This window comes from Ctenocephalides felis, unplaced genomic scaffold (genome assembly GCF_003426905.1).
Source record: "Ctenocephalides felis isolate EL2017-DRISC unplaced genomic scaffold, ASM342690v1 CF-g0.4_SCAFFOLD_00845, whole genome shotgun sequence".
NCBI classification, from domain to species: Eukaryota; Metazoa; Arthropoda; class Insecta; order Siphonaptera; family Pulicidae; genus Ctenocephalides; species Ctenocephalides felis.
Window position 1 is genome coordinate 6002689 of NW_020536999.1, and position 18337 is coordinate 6021025.

Here is an 18337-nt window from a genome sequence, read left to right on the forward strand (position 1 = left end):
AAAATATCAAATCAAAATTATATACTTATCTATATATTTATATATTATTATGCAGAGTTATATATTTTTCATTGGTTGAATAATGTAGCTATTATTTCGTTAAATCCCTTTAAAATTAAAAATAGTAAATTGGATTGTTTGTCCTCTCGCCGTCCGATTTTACCCCGCCTTTGGGGTAAAAAAGACCAAGTGACAAATTTTTTAAAAACAACAAAAAACACATTTTTACAGTGATGAATTAGCTGGAGGTTGTACTAAAACATAACCAGATGGTTTTTTGTTTAATGTATCTTATTGGTTGTTATGTTTTTCGTTTAGTTTTCACAATATAATTGCTCAAATTTACTTAGCTTTACCTTATATATGTGTATTTTTTAAAAAATAATCTGCGTCTTTGACGTTAGTCAAAATTTGACCTTTCCTCGACGTTTTCTCGTCTGAACCGATGTTAAAATTTAAAAACTATAAAATGAAACTGGATAAGCGTTTGCGTTGATTAGTTTTTTGATACAATTGGTCGATCCGTTTCTTTACTATTGGCGGAAAAGTGCAAAAATTATCGTCCATGTTTTTGTCAAAGATTCTTAACCGTTTCTTATTCGAATGATATCATTTGGAAATAAATAGTTTCTGTCGAAGATCGGTCAAGTCGTTTCTTTTTCATAATAGATTGTCATTTTTTTGGCGATGTAAGTGAAACTTTGCATGGCGATAGAGTTTCTGCTCTAAATGAACGTACTACTACTAAACTATATTAAGGCCTGCGAGAAGTGGTTTTACTTACTTATGATAATTAAAGTTTGGATTATTTGGCCGCGCTTTTAAAAAATTCATCGTGTGTATGTATTCGGCTTCGTATTTCGTATGTGTTCGTTTTCCATCAATGTGTAATATTCAAACCATTTTTTAACTAGTTTGTATTGGTATTTTGTCTTTAGGCAAGTTGCATGAACTTTCCGAAATGTGTTAATAATCGACTTAATCAGTAAAAAATAAATTAATTTATGAGGGATTCAAGGGATTCCCAGTGGATTCACAATATCACACATGATTGAAAACGAAGACGTTAACACGGAGTATTTTCTAAAGGCAAATTTTCAAAATTCAATATATAATAATTTATTATAATTGAACCAGTTGCCGTAGGATTTTAATGGTTATTAGTACTCTATCGATAAACCAAGTAAATCGTCTACTTTTAATTTTAAAGACGTTAAAAGAAACTACTCATTTTCTCAAACTTTGATGAATTTTCAAAATTAAACTACTTGTTGTAAGGCCGTAATATTTCAATAAGTTGTATAAAATCATGATATATATCATCAAAAAAAGTTTCATAAAAATCGACTCAAATATTTTTTTCAACGACGAAATACAAGCAAACGGTTCGGTAGATTTTCACCTAAACTAATCAGTTTCATTCCCAACTAATATCTTTCGAACGGTTTTTGAATGCCATACACCACTAGTTTATATATTGATTGAGTCGTCTATTTACAGTTGTTAGGATTACTGAAAGTTCATGCATAAGGACTACTCACACTAACAATCAGTTTAATTTTTTGATTTTTGAATGAAATTTTGTACCTAAACTGTAATAAAACATATATTCGCTATACGATTAGAAAATCCTTAAATTTTAGGGTTTTTGACACCGTCATTCGTCTACAATCATTTAAATATTCAAGTTATAAAATGTGTTTGGTAACAAAATAAATAAATAAAATCATTATGAAGTAATTTTGTTGTTGAATTAGTGTTTTATCTAAGACCTAAAACAGGCTCAGGGGGGGGTCATGACCCCCGTGACCCCCCCCCTGGATCCGCCGCTGCATGCAATAATAATTAACCGATGAATAAATTTCGAGTCGAGGATAAGGTCACTTGTTTAATTTTTTCCTCTCTATAAAAACGCGAATGCATTAGGAATACATTAATAGTTTTGTTGCAATTGTTTAAACAATAATAATAATAATAAAAATATTAAAATTGTGAGATGGATAAATTCGTGGTAAGTTCATAATATTCAGTATCTAGTATAATTTATAAAACAAACAATTTTAATTTAACAACACTAAATATTATCATTACTTTTAATATGTCAATATTTATCCTTGTCGTTAATAATTTGTTAATAAATAAAAATTAACAGTTATCGCATCAGGTCGCGACTTTTCCATCAATTGCAAATATTCCATAAACAAATTGCTAAGGTTAAATCATGGACTTTGTCAAAACAAAAACAAAACATAATATTATAAATGATAAATGTTATCAAATAAATCATCTTACGCCCCAACTTGCATACATTATGCTACTGAATTATACTGAATACTGTCAAAATGTCATGTATTTGCTGTGCATTCAGGCGTTTACATATAAACTGCAACGTTACTCGTATGTTATGAAGCTGGATCAGAAATACCCTCGTTTTTTTTGAAAGAATCTAATAAAATGTTACATTTTCTCATAAATAAAAGGACTCTACAGACGAGCAAACTGATTCTGATAATCTTGAAAAAAAATCTTATAATATATTTTACTGTGTAAAAGGCAAAAGTATTCTACTGACAAGCAAACTAATTTTAATCGAATTTGTAGAAGAATCTAGAAAAATATTACATTTTGCAACAGATAAAAGGGCTAAAACTAGTCAGAAGGATCTTTAAAAAAATCTAGTACAATATTAAACTTTCTCATAAATAAAAGGACTCTGTTGCAACAGACAAAAGGACTCTACTGACGAGCAAACTATTTTTGATCGAGTTTGTAGAAGAATCTAGGAAAATATTACATTTTGGAATAGATAAAAGGACTCTACTGACGAGCAAACTGATCACGTTGATCTTGATGCAAATATCTAGTCAAATTTTAAACTTTCTAGCAAATAAAAGGACTCTACTGACGAGCAACCTAATTTTTATAAAATTTGTAGGTAATTCTAGAAAAATATTACATTTTGTAACAGATAAAAAGACTCTACTAACGAGCGAACTGATCTCGTTGACATTGATTAAGAAATCTAATACAATATTGAACATTTTAACAAATAAAAGGACTCTACTGACGAGTAAACTGATCATCGATTCGAGATAAAAACCAGTACTAATTTGTCTTTTTTTTTAATAACAAAGGGACTGTACTGACGAGCAAACTGATTTCAATAGACTTGGCAGAATAATATAGTAAAATATTACACTTTTCAGCAGGCAATAAGAACTCTACTGACGAGCAAACTAATCATCGATTCGAGATAAAAACCAGTACTAATTGATCTTTTTATTAATGAATAAATAGACTCTACTGACGAGCAAACTGATTTTTATCGACTTGAAAGAAGAATCTAGTAAAATGATGGAATCACTTACTTATAAAAGAACTCTACTAACGAGCAAACAAATTTTAATCGAGCGTTTGGTACAGAAGTCGAAGTATGGTTAAGTATTATTCGATCTAATTAGTTTTTTTAATATCACATCTTTTTGAATTTATTAAAACTGATTTTTGTGTATTCATTAAACAAAATATATATTCATGCAAACATCTCAGACAGACAAATTGTCTGGTGTAAGAAAATCCCTGTAAATATTTTTCGGTTTGATACGAGTATATTCGTATCAAGTTGTTAAGAATTCGATTCGAAATATTCGAACCATTTCTACTTGTCACATCACTTTAATAGTGCGCTCTCACTCTCACATATGGCGCGAGAAAGGGACGAAAGAAGAAACAAAGTGGTGAGAAAAAGATTTCATTAACAAAATACAATGTGAGTTCATATTTTTGTTAAAATTTATGTTAGGTTAGAGCTGTGAGATATGAAACAGGGGTCTTAGATTTGACACCCGACTAGGACCACCTGATATGAAACATCGGTTTTAAGTTAGCAATATACGTGGTCTGTTCAAAAAGTACCCGGAATTACTAATAATTAAATTTCGCGGGTCTGGAGTGTCTGATTGTCAAAATTTTTTTTTTATTGTGTTGGTATACATGCCCCTAAAGTATGATGAAATTTTCAGCTATATTCACTGTTTACTTTGTCTGTGGTAGTCGCTAAGGTTCGACGTGTTTTTCTGAGCTCGGCGATTTTTACAATGGAAGAATTGAAAAGTCAAAGAATTTGTATTAAATTTTGCGTAAAAAATGAAATAAAGTGTTGCAAAGTGCAAAAATTCACCAGATATGGCTCCGTGTGACTTTTTCCTATTCCCAAAGTTGAAGAGACCCATGAAAGGACGGCGGTTTTCCTCGATTGAAGAAATAAAGGCCGAATCGCTGAGAGTGCTCAAGGACATATCAAAAAGTGAATATCAAGGGTGCTTCGAAAATTGGAAAAAACGCTGGCATAAGTGTATTATATCCGGGGGGGAATACTTTGAAGGGGACCACATTAATGTAGACGAATAAATAAATATTTTATATTTATATACGAAAATTCCGGGTACTTTTTGAACAGACCACGTAGATAGCACCAATAAAAATTAATCAAAATTACAAAAATTGTACTAATAAAATAAATAAAATGATTTAGGACAACCATTCGGGTTTCTACATATAAACACAGTTAATAATCATAGAGTCCTATGATTTCTTATTATATTAATATGTTTCCTTTAACAATTTGCAACCAACAATTTTAATTTTTTTTCAGACATTTTTCCTACTGATGGCACTTCTTGCATGTGTCTTGTCGTTACCCGAAAAACGTTACAGCAATGCCCACAGTAACGGAGCAGCACATTTGGACGAAGATACCCGATCATTGGCAGAAATAGAAGGTAATAAGAGAAAATTACTACAAAAAGTGTAATTTGTATTACACCATCCATTAATTTTAGCCAGTGAAAAAGTTCAATTCGACTCTGGCAAACGATTGAACCAGGGACATTCCCTTAATTATGCTCCAGACAAAAAATACGAGGTTGTGCAGATGGGTAGCAAAACAAGGGGTAGTATGAGACACCAAATTGGACGTCATACATCAGGACATCAAGGTAAAAAATAATACAAATTATATACACCAATAAGGTCTAACTATATAACATATTCCATATTCTAACTAAAAACATGGTTTGGACACAAAAATTGTCTTTTGATTTCTCACCGAAGAAGAAGATTGTTAGCAGGATCAATTTTTATCCAAATGGAATAAATTTAAGAAAAGACACAAAATTATTACATGATTCTTACATTTTTCATTTTTGTTTCAGGTGGATTTTACGCCTAAAACAAAAACAGAAGCACAATATGATTGGTGTGATAATTTGTAATTGGTCAAGTTGCAGAATTTTTCTTGTAAAAGAATATATTAATAAATATATATATACCAGAGTCTTAATATTAACTTTTAGATAGTCCGCACTTGAAACAAAATTTCTTGGTTCTTTTCCTATAAGTGAGTACTAATACCAAATTTTTGTTACTAACGCTCAATGTTATTCTCAAAATTTTGATTCACTTGTCGCTAAGTTAGAAAATTCTAAAAAACAAATAGTATTTTAACCATGTTAATTCCATAAGAAATTAATTAAAATTATTTTTGACGATTATATGTAAACTTTGTGTGACAATAAATTTCCTGGTCTTAATAAACATACTAAAATATTAAAGGCCTACGAAAAGCGGTTTAATTATAAAAATTATTAACTTCACTTCCAGTAGGGTAGTTGTTCTAGTAATGGGCCGAAAATCGAAAATGAAAATTTTTGCATTTCTCGACGTTTTAAAGGTTTCTGAACATTTTACTGGCATACCTCAGAAAACTAATGGATGTGTGTGTGTGTGTGTGTGTATGTATGTATGGATACAATTTTTCAGTCACGTTTTCGGGCGCACGGATCAACCAATTTGAATTGATTAAAAAACATTCGATCCCTATTGATGGGGAGATGTGCTGATTAGTTTTTGGCAAAGACAGGTCCCGCCATTTCGAAGATACAAGGCTAAATGTGCAAAAAATGGCAGTTTTTAAGAGAACTAATCATCCGATTTGAATGATCTAAAAAACTTTCTGCTTGTATTGACAAAACAATTGTTTTTGAGGATAAAAAATTCTAACACCTTTTTTTATTTTCCATAAAATATTTTTGTAATTTTGGATTAAAAATTCTAAAAATTAGCCAGGCTAAGCACAGTCTAAACGCCACTCTGGTACAAATGTTTACCCAAGTGCGTTTAGACTGTTTATGTACTGGAGCACTTTTCCAATTTTGAGAAAATTATTGAAAAATGTGAAAATGCCGCCAAGCTAAGCGCAGTCTAAGTGAAATTGCCGCACAGAATTATTTGCAAATGCGTTTAGACTGTGACTATGCGGGAGCAATTTTTCAATTTTGTGCAATTTAGGCAACTATTTTTTTTTTGAAATTGAATTCGAAATGAAATGACGATTGTTAATGTTGTGGAGATAAATTGATTTATGATTTACATTTGATTTGCTCAGATATAACAAGACTTAGCACAAATAATGAAAGTTACACTATTTGTAATAATATATTTGAAAACGTTTAAAATTTCTCAAATATTTTATTACGGTACGGGAAGTTCCAGCAATTTGCCTTAAGGCGCGATTACATACACCACTAGATTATTATTTAATCCATTAAGTTTTTTTCCATCGTCATTTCCTGAAAGCTAATTATTGCAAAACTGCAAATTGCGAAATCGCTTCGCAAGCACAACTTTTAATTACATCTGTTAAAACATTTTGTTTACAATGTTTATTATATGAAAATAACAACAAATTACGATGACAGAGTAGAACTAGGATTATGAATAATAACAAATATTATCACTTATTAATTTTTACTAAACACTGTAAATTTGTAACTATGAACTATGAAAGTTTTTAAACTGGTTTTGTAAATAAGAAACTAATAATTATTGTACCATTATATAATCCTGATTGTAAATGAGTGAAAGTATAATGTAACTAGCCAGAGGACATTTTTAAAGAAGTAACGTCAAAGTCGACAAATTTTGTAAATCATAATTTCATAGATTAACAAATACTAGTAATAATTCTAAAAAAAATTGAGCAATTTTGTCATTATTTTTGACTAGTCTTATTTTTGATTAGTTTTGATTATTTTGACTGTCCTAGAAAAGTTATTTACAGTTAATAGAATCCTTCTTTAATATTATCAAACTATTCAAGTTTGGATTGTAATATTTTATAAATCAATGAATAGAAAATATTTTAGGTTTGTTATATTTAAAAAATGTAAATACAACTCTGGTTTAAAATTATAAACAAAACCTACAAAAGTGCTTTATAAATACAGGTGTCTAGACAACATAAAAATTGATTTAAAATTACAAGTTATTAAGTTACAAATAAAAAGAAATTGTTTTTCAATTTTAAAAGTGTGTGAAAAAAAATTTTGATTTTGATATGATTTGCAACATGATACGATTTTTGGTAAGTAAAGCTATTTTTTTATTTAATATATATAATTAATTAATTTTAAATTTTTGAAATTTGATTTTGCATTACATCAATTTTAATTGTTTTCACGCTCACTAGATAGCGCCACTAATTGTAGCACGTGAATCTACCCCTAGGTTTCATTAATAGATAAGATTTTTATAAATATACTAGATGACCCGACAGGCGTCCTGTACCCACGTACACTATAATTCAAAAGTTCCAAATTTTTTAATATCAAACCCTATACTTTTCAATATCCTATTTAATGTCCTGCCTTTGTGATTCGTTTATGATCTTAGCATAAGCAGTATATTTATTAAACCGAATTATATAATTTCATCTGCCAAACATATACAGTGTTGACTGTATCTTATATTATTTTAATTTCTGGCACATCTCAGCTGCTTTTCAGCAATAATAATGCAATGAATTACATTTTTCTTGTACATTATATTCTAATATTATCTAGGCTCATAATTTCAGCTAAATTCAAATTTCAAGTGAATTGACTTTCAAAGTCAAACAATGATAAGTGTTTTTTTTGTATTTTCCTCATTTATTTCTGCAATATTACTATAGTTTTATCGTTCAACAAATCTTAAAAATTTCCTTTGACAAACTCTAAAAAGAATTATCAAAATCCGAATAACCGTTTAGGGAAAGTATCAAATCAAACACACATACAGAAGATTTTTATATATAAGATATGGTCGTTTTGCAATTACCCCAATTTTATTTGCTTCCCCGCTCAATAGATGGCGCCAGTAACTGTATCACGTAAATTTACCCCTAGATTGAGTATTTAGATAAGATTTATATAAATATATAAATATAGAAAAGATAAGCCTAATTAATTTGAGTAAATGAAATGAGAACAAAATATACGCGTATAAAATATGTTCTCAACTAAATCACAAAATGGTTTCACAAAAATATGTAATAAAAAATATTAAACCATTAAAGTACATGTCTTATAATAAGAGAATCAATCCTTTAAAAAAAGTGATAAATTTAAACTCAGTAATAATTAATTTGAGAAAGTAAAATATATTTAGTTATGAATTCAATTTCTAATCGGTTCAATTCTAATAAACTTGAATTAATAATAAATTCTAATTTTTTCTGTTTCTAAATTTATAAGAAAACCAATTGCATAAAACATTAAACCGAGACAATAGAATTCAGACCATGCTGTTATTTAAGTTGTCGAAAACATATAACACGTTGAGGATCAAAGTCTTAAATAAAAAGTTAGTTTAAATTATCTTATTTGGATTTAGTATTCTAATTTCTATTCCAAATATATAATATTCAAATTACAAAGAAGAGCATTAGGAATTTTTGTTTTTAGTTCCTTATCCACACTTAGAAATCTTTTTCAATAATTTAACATGCTCAGTGTTCTTGAACGCTTCAAGATATCTTCAATAACTAATTCTTATTATAAAACAAGAAATGCAATAAATCCTAAGAATTAACATTTCTTAACACGCTTAGCATCATGTATTCACCAAACTAATCGAATTACTCACCTCTAATCACTGTTGTATTTAAACTCTATTTTCCCCCAGCTTTGCATGTTCTTCTTGATATCAGCACCAGCCTACTGTGCCATCGATCACTTAGCCCACGAAGCAGCCCTTCATGCTCACCATTTACACAACGAAGCCCTGGCACATGAAGCGAGACATCGAGCAGCTCTTCAGGCACACCATGCTCATATCCAAGCCCAGGCTGCACATCACAGGTAAAAGAATAAATGATTAGATAATAGAATATGAGAAATGCAAATTGGTGATATATTGAGGTTATGTGTATAAGAAACTAGTTGAAAGATTTGGTAATGAAATTTTTATATCGAGTAAGATAAAATAAGATAAATTGAAGTCCAAATTGAAGTTAATAATGAAATGTGACTGTATAAATATATATATAGATATTGTTTGACACAATTTTAATAATTTTGTTAGGCGTTCGAGTTTCATATATAATTTTATCAAATTATCATTAGATATATAAGATGTTTTAACTGATTTTTACTACAATATTTTTTTATATTACTATTACAATATAGTTGTTAAATGCAAACATATATTCTTGCTACAATATCAAGTGTATTAAAAATGTCCTTTCTGTTTTCAACAAGGCAAAAACTTTTAGCATTTTACCAAAAATTAAACACTACTACTCTAGATTATTATTACAAAATATTGTAATGATATTATTAATAAATAAAACAACACTTACCTTAATTAAAAGCACAATTAACAGCAAAATAAATAAAATATCACACAATTAAATTAACACGAACGTTTAACGTCAAAATTTGCAAGGACGAAAACGCACTTGAAGTTAGCAACAATTGCAGCTGGATTTTTCGCGCCAAAAAGATCAATTTTTGAAATTAATAAATTGGAAAGTATAATATTGTAATTATCATTATATATATATATATATATATATATATATACTCAATAATTAATAAAAAGAATTGAATATTACTTACTACAAATCGTACCATGTTGCAAAATTTGTATGTTTCTGCACACACACTTTAAAAATTTTAACAGTTTTTTTTAATTTTTAATTTCAAATCAAATTTTTTGTTGTCTAGAAGATAAAATAAGATGAATTAGAAGTGGCATTAAAACTAGTAAGAAAATGTGCTTATAAATATGATAAATCAATTCTATTTAACACTTTTGGTTTACATATATACTTACACACTATTTTAATGAATTTATCAATTTATCAAATTATCAACAAATATTGGTAGTTTTGAAATATTTTAAATACTAACTGTTTTAAGTTATATATATATTTCTTCAAAAACATGAATTTTTGCCTAAAAATAGAAAAAACAGTAATGTCCTTTCTGTTTTCAACAAGGCAAAAACTTTTGACATTTTATCAACAATTATTCACTTTTACAACTCCAAATTAATATTACAATATATTGTTTTGTTATTGTTACTAAATAAAACAACACTCACCTTATTTACAATCGCAATTAACAGCAAAATAAATAAAATATCACACAATTAAAATAATACGAACGTTTAACGTCAAATTTGCATGGACAAAAACGCACTTGAAGTTAGCAACAATTGCAGCTGGTTTTCCGCGCCAAGAAGCTTAATTTTTGAAATTACTAAATTGGAAAGTATATATCTTTTATCTATGAGTATAATATTGTAATTATCATTATATATATATATATATATATATATATATATATATATATTTAGATTTTTCAATTTTTGATCTAAAAGCCGTTCTTTATTTACTACATTTGTCAATTTTTTATTCAACGCTTTGCAGAAGTGGGATATCTCCATAGTTAAATAAATGTCTTCTTAAGGAACTATTGATAACTAATAAAAACTTTGTTTTATACATTTATACACTTATTTAAATATTTTAAAAACCACATTTTACTTTTATAACAAAATATTTACCAAAATCATACATTTTTATGCAAAAATTTCAAAATATTTACCAAAATCCTACATTTTTATGCAAAAATTTGATTTATTTCATACTTTTCGTAGAAGTGGGGTGTTCAGAAAGAATTCACTTTTTTCCTTTCATAACTAAATATTTACACATATCAAACACTTTAGAAATCAAAATACATATAAAAAATACATCTACACTATTCTTTACTAAATACATATAAAAAATACGTCCCTTACTACTTTATAAAAATAAAAATATCCAATAAATTATCTATTAACACACCTTTTTTTGTTCCTATGCATGTTTGTCATCACTAGTCTTATTAATTTATGTCTATTATATTTTTTTCTTCCAGGGCCGAACTGCATGCCCAACATCTGAGACACCAGGCCCACCTGGCCCACGAACAGGCCCAGGCCCATGCCCATATAGTTGCCGAACACGCTAAGGCCAGGGCCAGGGCTGCTGCTCACGGTATACACTTGCCCATTGTGCACCACCCGATACCACATATACCACACCATTTGTAGATATATATATATATATATATATATATATATATATATATATATAAATTTATATTATGTAACTTAATTGTATTTATTTATATTAAAGTAATAAAACGTTATATATTTCCATTATAATTTTTATTAAATAAAATGAGATATTAAATAATTTATCATAAAGTATTTCATTTTAAAAAGAAAACAACAGTTACATGATATATACTTAGACTAATAAAATTATTCGACACAAACACTATATCTGCGTCGATGATAATATATTATAAAAAAAGAAAATTAAGTCTCAACAAATAATTTGGCACTATCGAGTGCTAGAGGAAAAAATTCATTGATTTTGATTAAAATGGTAACATGTAAATGAAGGGATAAATGATATATATATATATATATATATATATATATATTTTAAAAGTACTAAATTATTAATAATAATTATATTATCGTCTGATATTTGAATAATTATTTTTCAACAGACTAGATTTACACTTATATAAAATTATTGTGCTATTATACAAGGATGCCATATACATATATCTTTTATACATTTATATATATATATACGTTATATATATATATATATATATATATATATATATAAATATATATAAATGTACAAAAGTTGGAAGATCGGTTTAATTATGAATTATAAATGTGTCTACTTTAGAAAAATTCAAGGCACATTTATTTTATATCAAAGCTAATATTTAAAAAAAAACTGTTAATATTAAATGTTATTTTAATCGGTCTTGAGATTATATTGAATTAAATTATATATTTGAGTAAAGTTGAAAAAAGTTATACATAATATAAATTATATATATAGAAAGTTCTCAGAAACAACTCCAAATTTGATTTTTATTATTTTTAATGTTTGTTTTTTAATATTACGTAAAATGAGTAACGTTTCAACGATTATGTATTCGTAACGAGCCTAAAAAAGTTTTACTTCAAAAATTTATATTCTGTGTTTTGTGGCATGTAGGGTATCGTTTGAAAGGTTTTGATGAATAGAAAATGGTTTTTGTAAAAAAATTAGTATTTGTAATAAAAACGTTATATATACTATTATATTATTGAAATTAAAAAGATTGGTTTGTTATATTTTCTTGAAAACTGTTTAAAATGTGTTTACTATAATTAACTATGTGATTTTGCTAAAAAAATTTACACTTTTAATGAATTTGTATAAAACGAGCCTAAAGAAGTTTTTGTAATAAAATTAGTATATAGTAATAAAAATGTTATATATACTATTACTTTATTAAAATAAAAAATATTAGTTTGTAATATTTTATTGAAAAACTGTTTGAAATGTGTTTGTAGCAAATACTAAAATTAACTAAGCAATTTGTCCAGGAAATTTACATTTTTAATGAATTTCTATCAAACGAGTCTAAAAAAGTTTTACTTCAAAAAATTAGTTTCTCGACGAGTAGAAAATGATTTTTGTAAAAAAAGTGTATGTTATAATAAAAACTTTATATAGTACTATAAACGTTACATACATTATTATTACAAAAAATATTAGTTTGTTATATTTTATTTCTGTTTAAAATGTGTAAATGTAAAACTTTTGTAGCGAGTACTAAAATTAACTAAGTGATTTGCCCAGAAAATTTACACTCGATTGTTATTGTTTTTTATGTTTGTTTTTCAATGTTATTCAAAAGCAGTAACATTGCAACGAATTTGTATTCGTAACGAGTCTAAAAAAGTTTTACTTCAAAAATTTTGTTTCTGTGTTTTATGGCATGTGGGGTATCGTTTAAAAGGTCTCGATGAGTAGAAAATAAAAATGATTTTCATTCATGAAAAAATTGGAGCTGTTTCTGAAGACTTTCTTATATCAAGGTATTTTTTTATCTCAAGACCTCAAAAAAAATTCATCTAGCAATAAAACTATCGATTACGATTAAGTTACCTTGTCGTGTCATCATATCATATATATAAAAATGAATAAATATGCATATACTTACAAGCTACATTACTTTTTAAATCTATACAAATTTCGCGTATCACTTTTCCGAGGCAGTATCCAAAAAGACGTTTCCAAAACTAATAATAATCTCAACATTTATTTAAAAAATCGTCGTTTGCCTTTCGATAATATCATAAATATAAAAAATGTGTAAAAAAGTCTAAAATAAACCCTTGTCCTTTTTGACCTTCGTCTGTTTCCACGTGGGCAGTTCGTTGAATTCCTCCTTGGTAAGTCCGAGGAGTTCCTTGAAGTATCTTGGTTCTAGATAGAGTTCTAGTCTTGTAGGGTCTACGCCTTCGGGTAGAGGTCTTTGGAGGAGGATGTCTGGATGGTAGGTGGAGCAGGTCAGTTGAGACAGCTCGCCTTGGAGGGATATGGGCTCGCCTGCTTTCTTTCCCTCCTGGTAAAAGAAAAAAATGATAAAAAAACAATCTGGAGAGTAAAGAAGTTTTACTTCAAAAAATTTCAAGTCTCGTTTTATGGCATGTGGGGTGTCGTTTGAAAGGTCTCGACGAGTAGAAAACGATTATAAAAAAATAATATATTATACTACTCAGGTACTTTTGATGCAAAGTCGATGCAAAACGTAAAACCTTTTAAAAATATTGCATATTCTTTCATTTCCGACCGTTTATCAATTCATTCTAATATTATTTAAAACAAAACGTTCAGCGAGTCTAAAGAAGTTTTACTTCAAAAATTCTAAGTTGTCTCTTTCATGGCATGTGGGGTATCGTTTGAAAAGTCTCGACGAGTAGAAAACGATTTTTATATATATTTTTTATATAAAAAAATTATAATACTAAACATTTTTAGTATTATATATAAGCATTATGTATATTAAATCTTAAAAAAGTTGCAAAGTTGATGCAAAACATAAAATTTTTTCAAAATCCTTCATATTCTATCATGTCCGACCGTTTATAAATTATCCCTAATAGTATTTATAACAAAACGTTCAGTTAGTCTAAAGAAGTTTTACTTCAAAAAAATTAGATAGCAACTTTTTTGGCTTGTGGGGTATCGTTTGAAAGGTCTCAACAAGTAGAAAACGATTTTTATAGAAAAATATTATATTATACTACTCAGATACTTTTGATACTACAAATATGTATATTAATCTTAAACAGAATGCAAATTTGATGCATACCGTACAAAAATTGCAAAAAGTCTACTTTTTTTTATTTACCACCGTTTATTAATTATTTTACATAGTATTTACAACAAAACGTTCAATAAGTCTAAAGAAGTTTTACTTCAAAAAAATTAGTTTTCATCTCTTTTAGCATGTGGGGTATCGTTTGAAAGGTCTCAACGAGTAGAAAACGATTTTTATAAAAAAAAATGAGTATATCATAATAAAATCATTACTTTTATTATTATATTTTATTACATTCTTAAATATTATTGAAAAACTGTTTTAAATGTGAAATGTGTAAAACGTTTTGTAGCGAATACTAAAATCAACCATGTGATTTGTCCGAAAAATGTACACTTTTAATAAATTTATATCAAACGAGTCTAAAGAAGTTTTACTTCAAAAAAATTAGAGTCCATCTTTGTTGGCATGTGGGGTATCATTTGAAAGGTATTTTTCAATAGATTCGAAATATAGCAAAAATTTTAAATTGCTCATATTTTGTACAAAAAAAAATTCAAAAACTCTTAAAAAAATATCAATTGGTGAAAAAATTGAAATTAGCAAAGCAAGTTGATTTAAAAAAATAAATAAAACTCGGTCCTTTATCTCACCTTCATGTTAATTTCCGCAATATCGTCCCTGTCCTGCCAAACCGGGAACAAGTTCGTAAACTCCAAAGGCTCCAGACCAGCCCACACCAGATATCCCTTAACATCCTTCGCAGAACCATGTTTGACCTTCCAATAATCGACTGCAGTCTGCATAGCAGCCCTCCTTTCAGCCTGCCAGCGAACAGCACCAGAACCAGTCTGGTCTGAACCCAAAAGTGCAGAATCCGTATCATCGTCCATGTCCTGTCCAGGAGGCCACCAGCCTTGCCATAACCACAGAGACGACTCATTGTCTAGTAAAAATATTGCAGGTTGGCTCACCGAGTATAAGTCTCTTTGGGAGAACGGGAATGGAGTGTGCAGGGTATCATGACGTAAAGGACACAGGATTTCTGTTGGTTCGAAGGTTCCAGAGATGCTGGATAAGTGAAAGAGTCTTGGTGTGTAGTCGAATGTGTTGGTTGTTGATTTTATCATGGATACGTAAAGTTTACGGTTGCAACCGCCTAAAGCTTCCAAAAATGTGTTGTTTTCGTTGCCTTCGGTTGTTTCGGATAAAGTCACTTTTTTGGTTGACGATGAAAATAAGTCTTGGGGTTTGGTGTTTTGTAGTCTGGTTGCAGCCGCTCGTGCGACTTCTTTTACGTGCTTCAAGCTGCGTGCACCATGCCAAACCACAATAGTGTTATTCTCAGTATCCACCAAGACCAAAGAAGCCCTGCTTCGCAGTTGGCGCATACTACAAGGCACTTCTTCTAAAACAGCCTCATTTTGCACACAACCCCGGCAAGTGTATAGTCTATACCTATCACTCCGAGTCTCACCGCGTTTACCCTCATGCACAATCATACCGCCTGAGAACAAGTTGACAAACGCCGGGGGCTCTCGGCCTTGTGCAACCCGGATTTGAGGACCGCGTTCTTTGTCTAATTGTACAGTCATTAAAGCTGCAGCACCTTTGTCAATATTTGTGGCGGTGCGTCCTTGCCAACAAAAATAGGCACAACGATCACGCCCGGATAGGGAATGCCGGGACGGCTTACCCCCCAACTCGCGACCGGTGACAGAAACTAGGTACTGCCACCGGACGACGTAACCATCACCGGAATAGAAATGCCCGATTTTGGAGTCATCGAACTCGCTGGATTTGTATTCTTGCACCCTCCACACGGTGACCTTAACTGTAGTGATCTCGCAACGCTTGCCCAACTCTTCGTTGAAATGAAAGTCACCGCGACCGACTTCATCGGTTTCTAGTTTCAGCGAGGGCAGGGAAGGTTTTGTGTCGATCATGGTTTTGGCATTGCACGGTGATAAATCTATAGTAGCATCTGCACTCTTTTCCTCACCGTTGTCTAAAGTTTTAGACTGGATCACACGTGAAAAATCAGGCCAGTCCAAAAACTTCTCGCGAAACAGCACAGTTTCCATGTGCTGATTGATTTTACCAATCAAAGCCCATTCGGGCCTACTATCACTCTTCTTAGCCTTTACCACATCATCATCACGCATACCCCGGTCACCTAATAACTCCGTCACGTTCAAAGGACACACATCACAATTCGAGTAATCATAGCCCTCAGCCCACAATTCCTGGGCCAATTTCAAAGCACTTTTGCGGTCATCGATGCTGGCGGTTTTGCCGTTCCACACGTACATCTCGGAACCAAAATCGAACACCAGGATTTTACTTGGGTCCAGCATTGATATTCTGGGAATGCTGCCCCAATATTTTTCTAAAGGCACGAGTTCGTCGCCTTGCAGCTCGTATGCCATGTTGGTGTCGACTATGCCGGACTCATACAACTCGTCTTCGTCGGGGTGACCGGCTTTGACGGGCTTACCTGGGGAGGAAATATAAACTAGTAAAAATATTACCTAGTCGTGCTAAATATTAAACTATTGGTGCATGGCATCGTGGCTTAAAGAAAATTGCTGGAACTTCCCGTACCGTAATTAAAAATTCGATAATTTCATTTGGATTATATATTATAAATGAAAATTATAAATTGAGCGACGAGAGTATTATACAAACAATTTTGTTGATAATTTTGAATCTTTTTCAAAATTTAGAAAATTTTCCGGTAAGTTTGAATTTTTGGAAATTTTTTAAAAAATCCGAATTTTTTTTTTTGAGAAGTCCAAAATATTATTTTTTGCAAAAAAACCGTTTTTTTTTCATTTTTGACATTTTTCGAAATTTTTTGAAATTTACATTTTGAAATTTGAAAATGTTGAAAAAATTCGAAAATTTGATTTTTTTGGAACTTTATTGTTTTTTAATTTCCCTTTTTTTGAAAATTTTGAAATATTTTGTTTTTTGAAACTTTTGAATCTTTTTTTGAAAATATCTGTTTTTTGATCATTTTAAATATTATTTGTAAAAAATCGTTTTTTTTTTAATTTTGCCATTTTTAGTAATTTTTTGAAATTTAGAATTTTGTAATTTGATAATGTTGAAAAATTTCGAAAATTTGATTTTTTTTTGAAAATATCCAATTTTTTTTAAAAATTTCGAAATATTCTTCATTGTAAGAAATTGTTTTTTATTTTTTTTGATGATTTTAGAAATGTTTGAAATTTAGGATTTTGAAATTTGAAAATTTTGAAAAATTTCGAACATTTGATTTTGTTGAGAATTTGGAAATTTTTAAAAATATCCCATTTTTTTTGTAATTTCAAAACATTCTTTTTTGTAAGAAATCGTTTTTTTTTAAATTTTGACATTTTTCAAAATTTTGATTGAATCTGTTTTTTGAAAATTTTCAAAACTACGAAATTTACACAAGCAAAACGGCTCTTTTTGCTCCGTATCTTCAAAACGGCTAGACTTACCATTGCCAAAAACTAATCAGCACGTCTCATTATCAATACGAAAGGAATATTTTTGAATTATTCAAATCGCTTCATCCGTGTTCCCGAAATCGTCGACGAAAATTTCTGAACACACATACATACACGCACATACCCACGCACACATACACACACATACATCCATTTTTTCTAAGGTATGCCAAAATGTTCAGAAACCTCTGAAACGTAAATATATATAAAAATTTTCATTTTCGATTTTTTTGCGATTACTATAACTTACCCTACGGGAAGTTAATAATTGAGAGTACATAACAGCTGGACCGGCATTTCCAAAAATTTAAACAGTTATTCGTTTAGTCAATACAAAAAAAATGT

At 29.4% G+C, this 18337-nt stretch overlaps 2 protein-coding genes across 3 annotated transcripts in view; one reads left to right on the forward strand and one right to left on the reverse strand.

Annotated features, from left to right (window-relative positions):
* Window positions 1-1953: 1953 nt before the first annotated feature.
* LOC113370389 lies at window positions 1954-5280 on the forward strand. Its single transcript, XM_026611058.1, has 4 exons — window positions 1954-2011; window positions 4655-4781; window positions 4842-4997; window positions 5214-5280. The coding sequence occupies exons 1-4, from the start codon at window positions 1997-1999 to the stop codon at window positions 5228-5230; spliced, it is 315 nt and encodes a 104-aa protein (XP_026466843.1). The 5' UTR covers window positions 1954-1996; the 3' UTR covers window positions 5231-5280.
* Window positions 5281-12943: 7663 nt separating this feature from the next.
* Window positions 12944-18337, reverse strand: part of LOC113370413 (supervillin-like) — an 85941-nt gene continuing 80547 nt past the window's right edge. Inside the window, exons 15-16 of one of the 2 annotated variants that reach the window (XM_026611081.1) lie at window positions 15149-16992; window positions 12944-13796 (exon numbers count right to left, since the gene is read on the reverse strand). In XM_026611081.1, coding sequence (XP_026466866.1) covers window positions 13554-13796; window positions 15149-16992 — 2087 coding nt within the window. In that variant the 3' untranslated portion in view covers window positions 12944-13553. The remainder of the gene's footprint in view (window positions 13797-15148; window positions 16993-18337) is intronic. The other variant, XM_026611089.1, reaches the window with a different exon arrangement.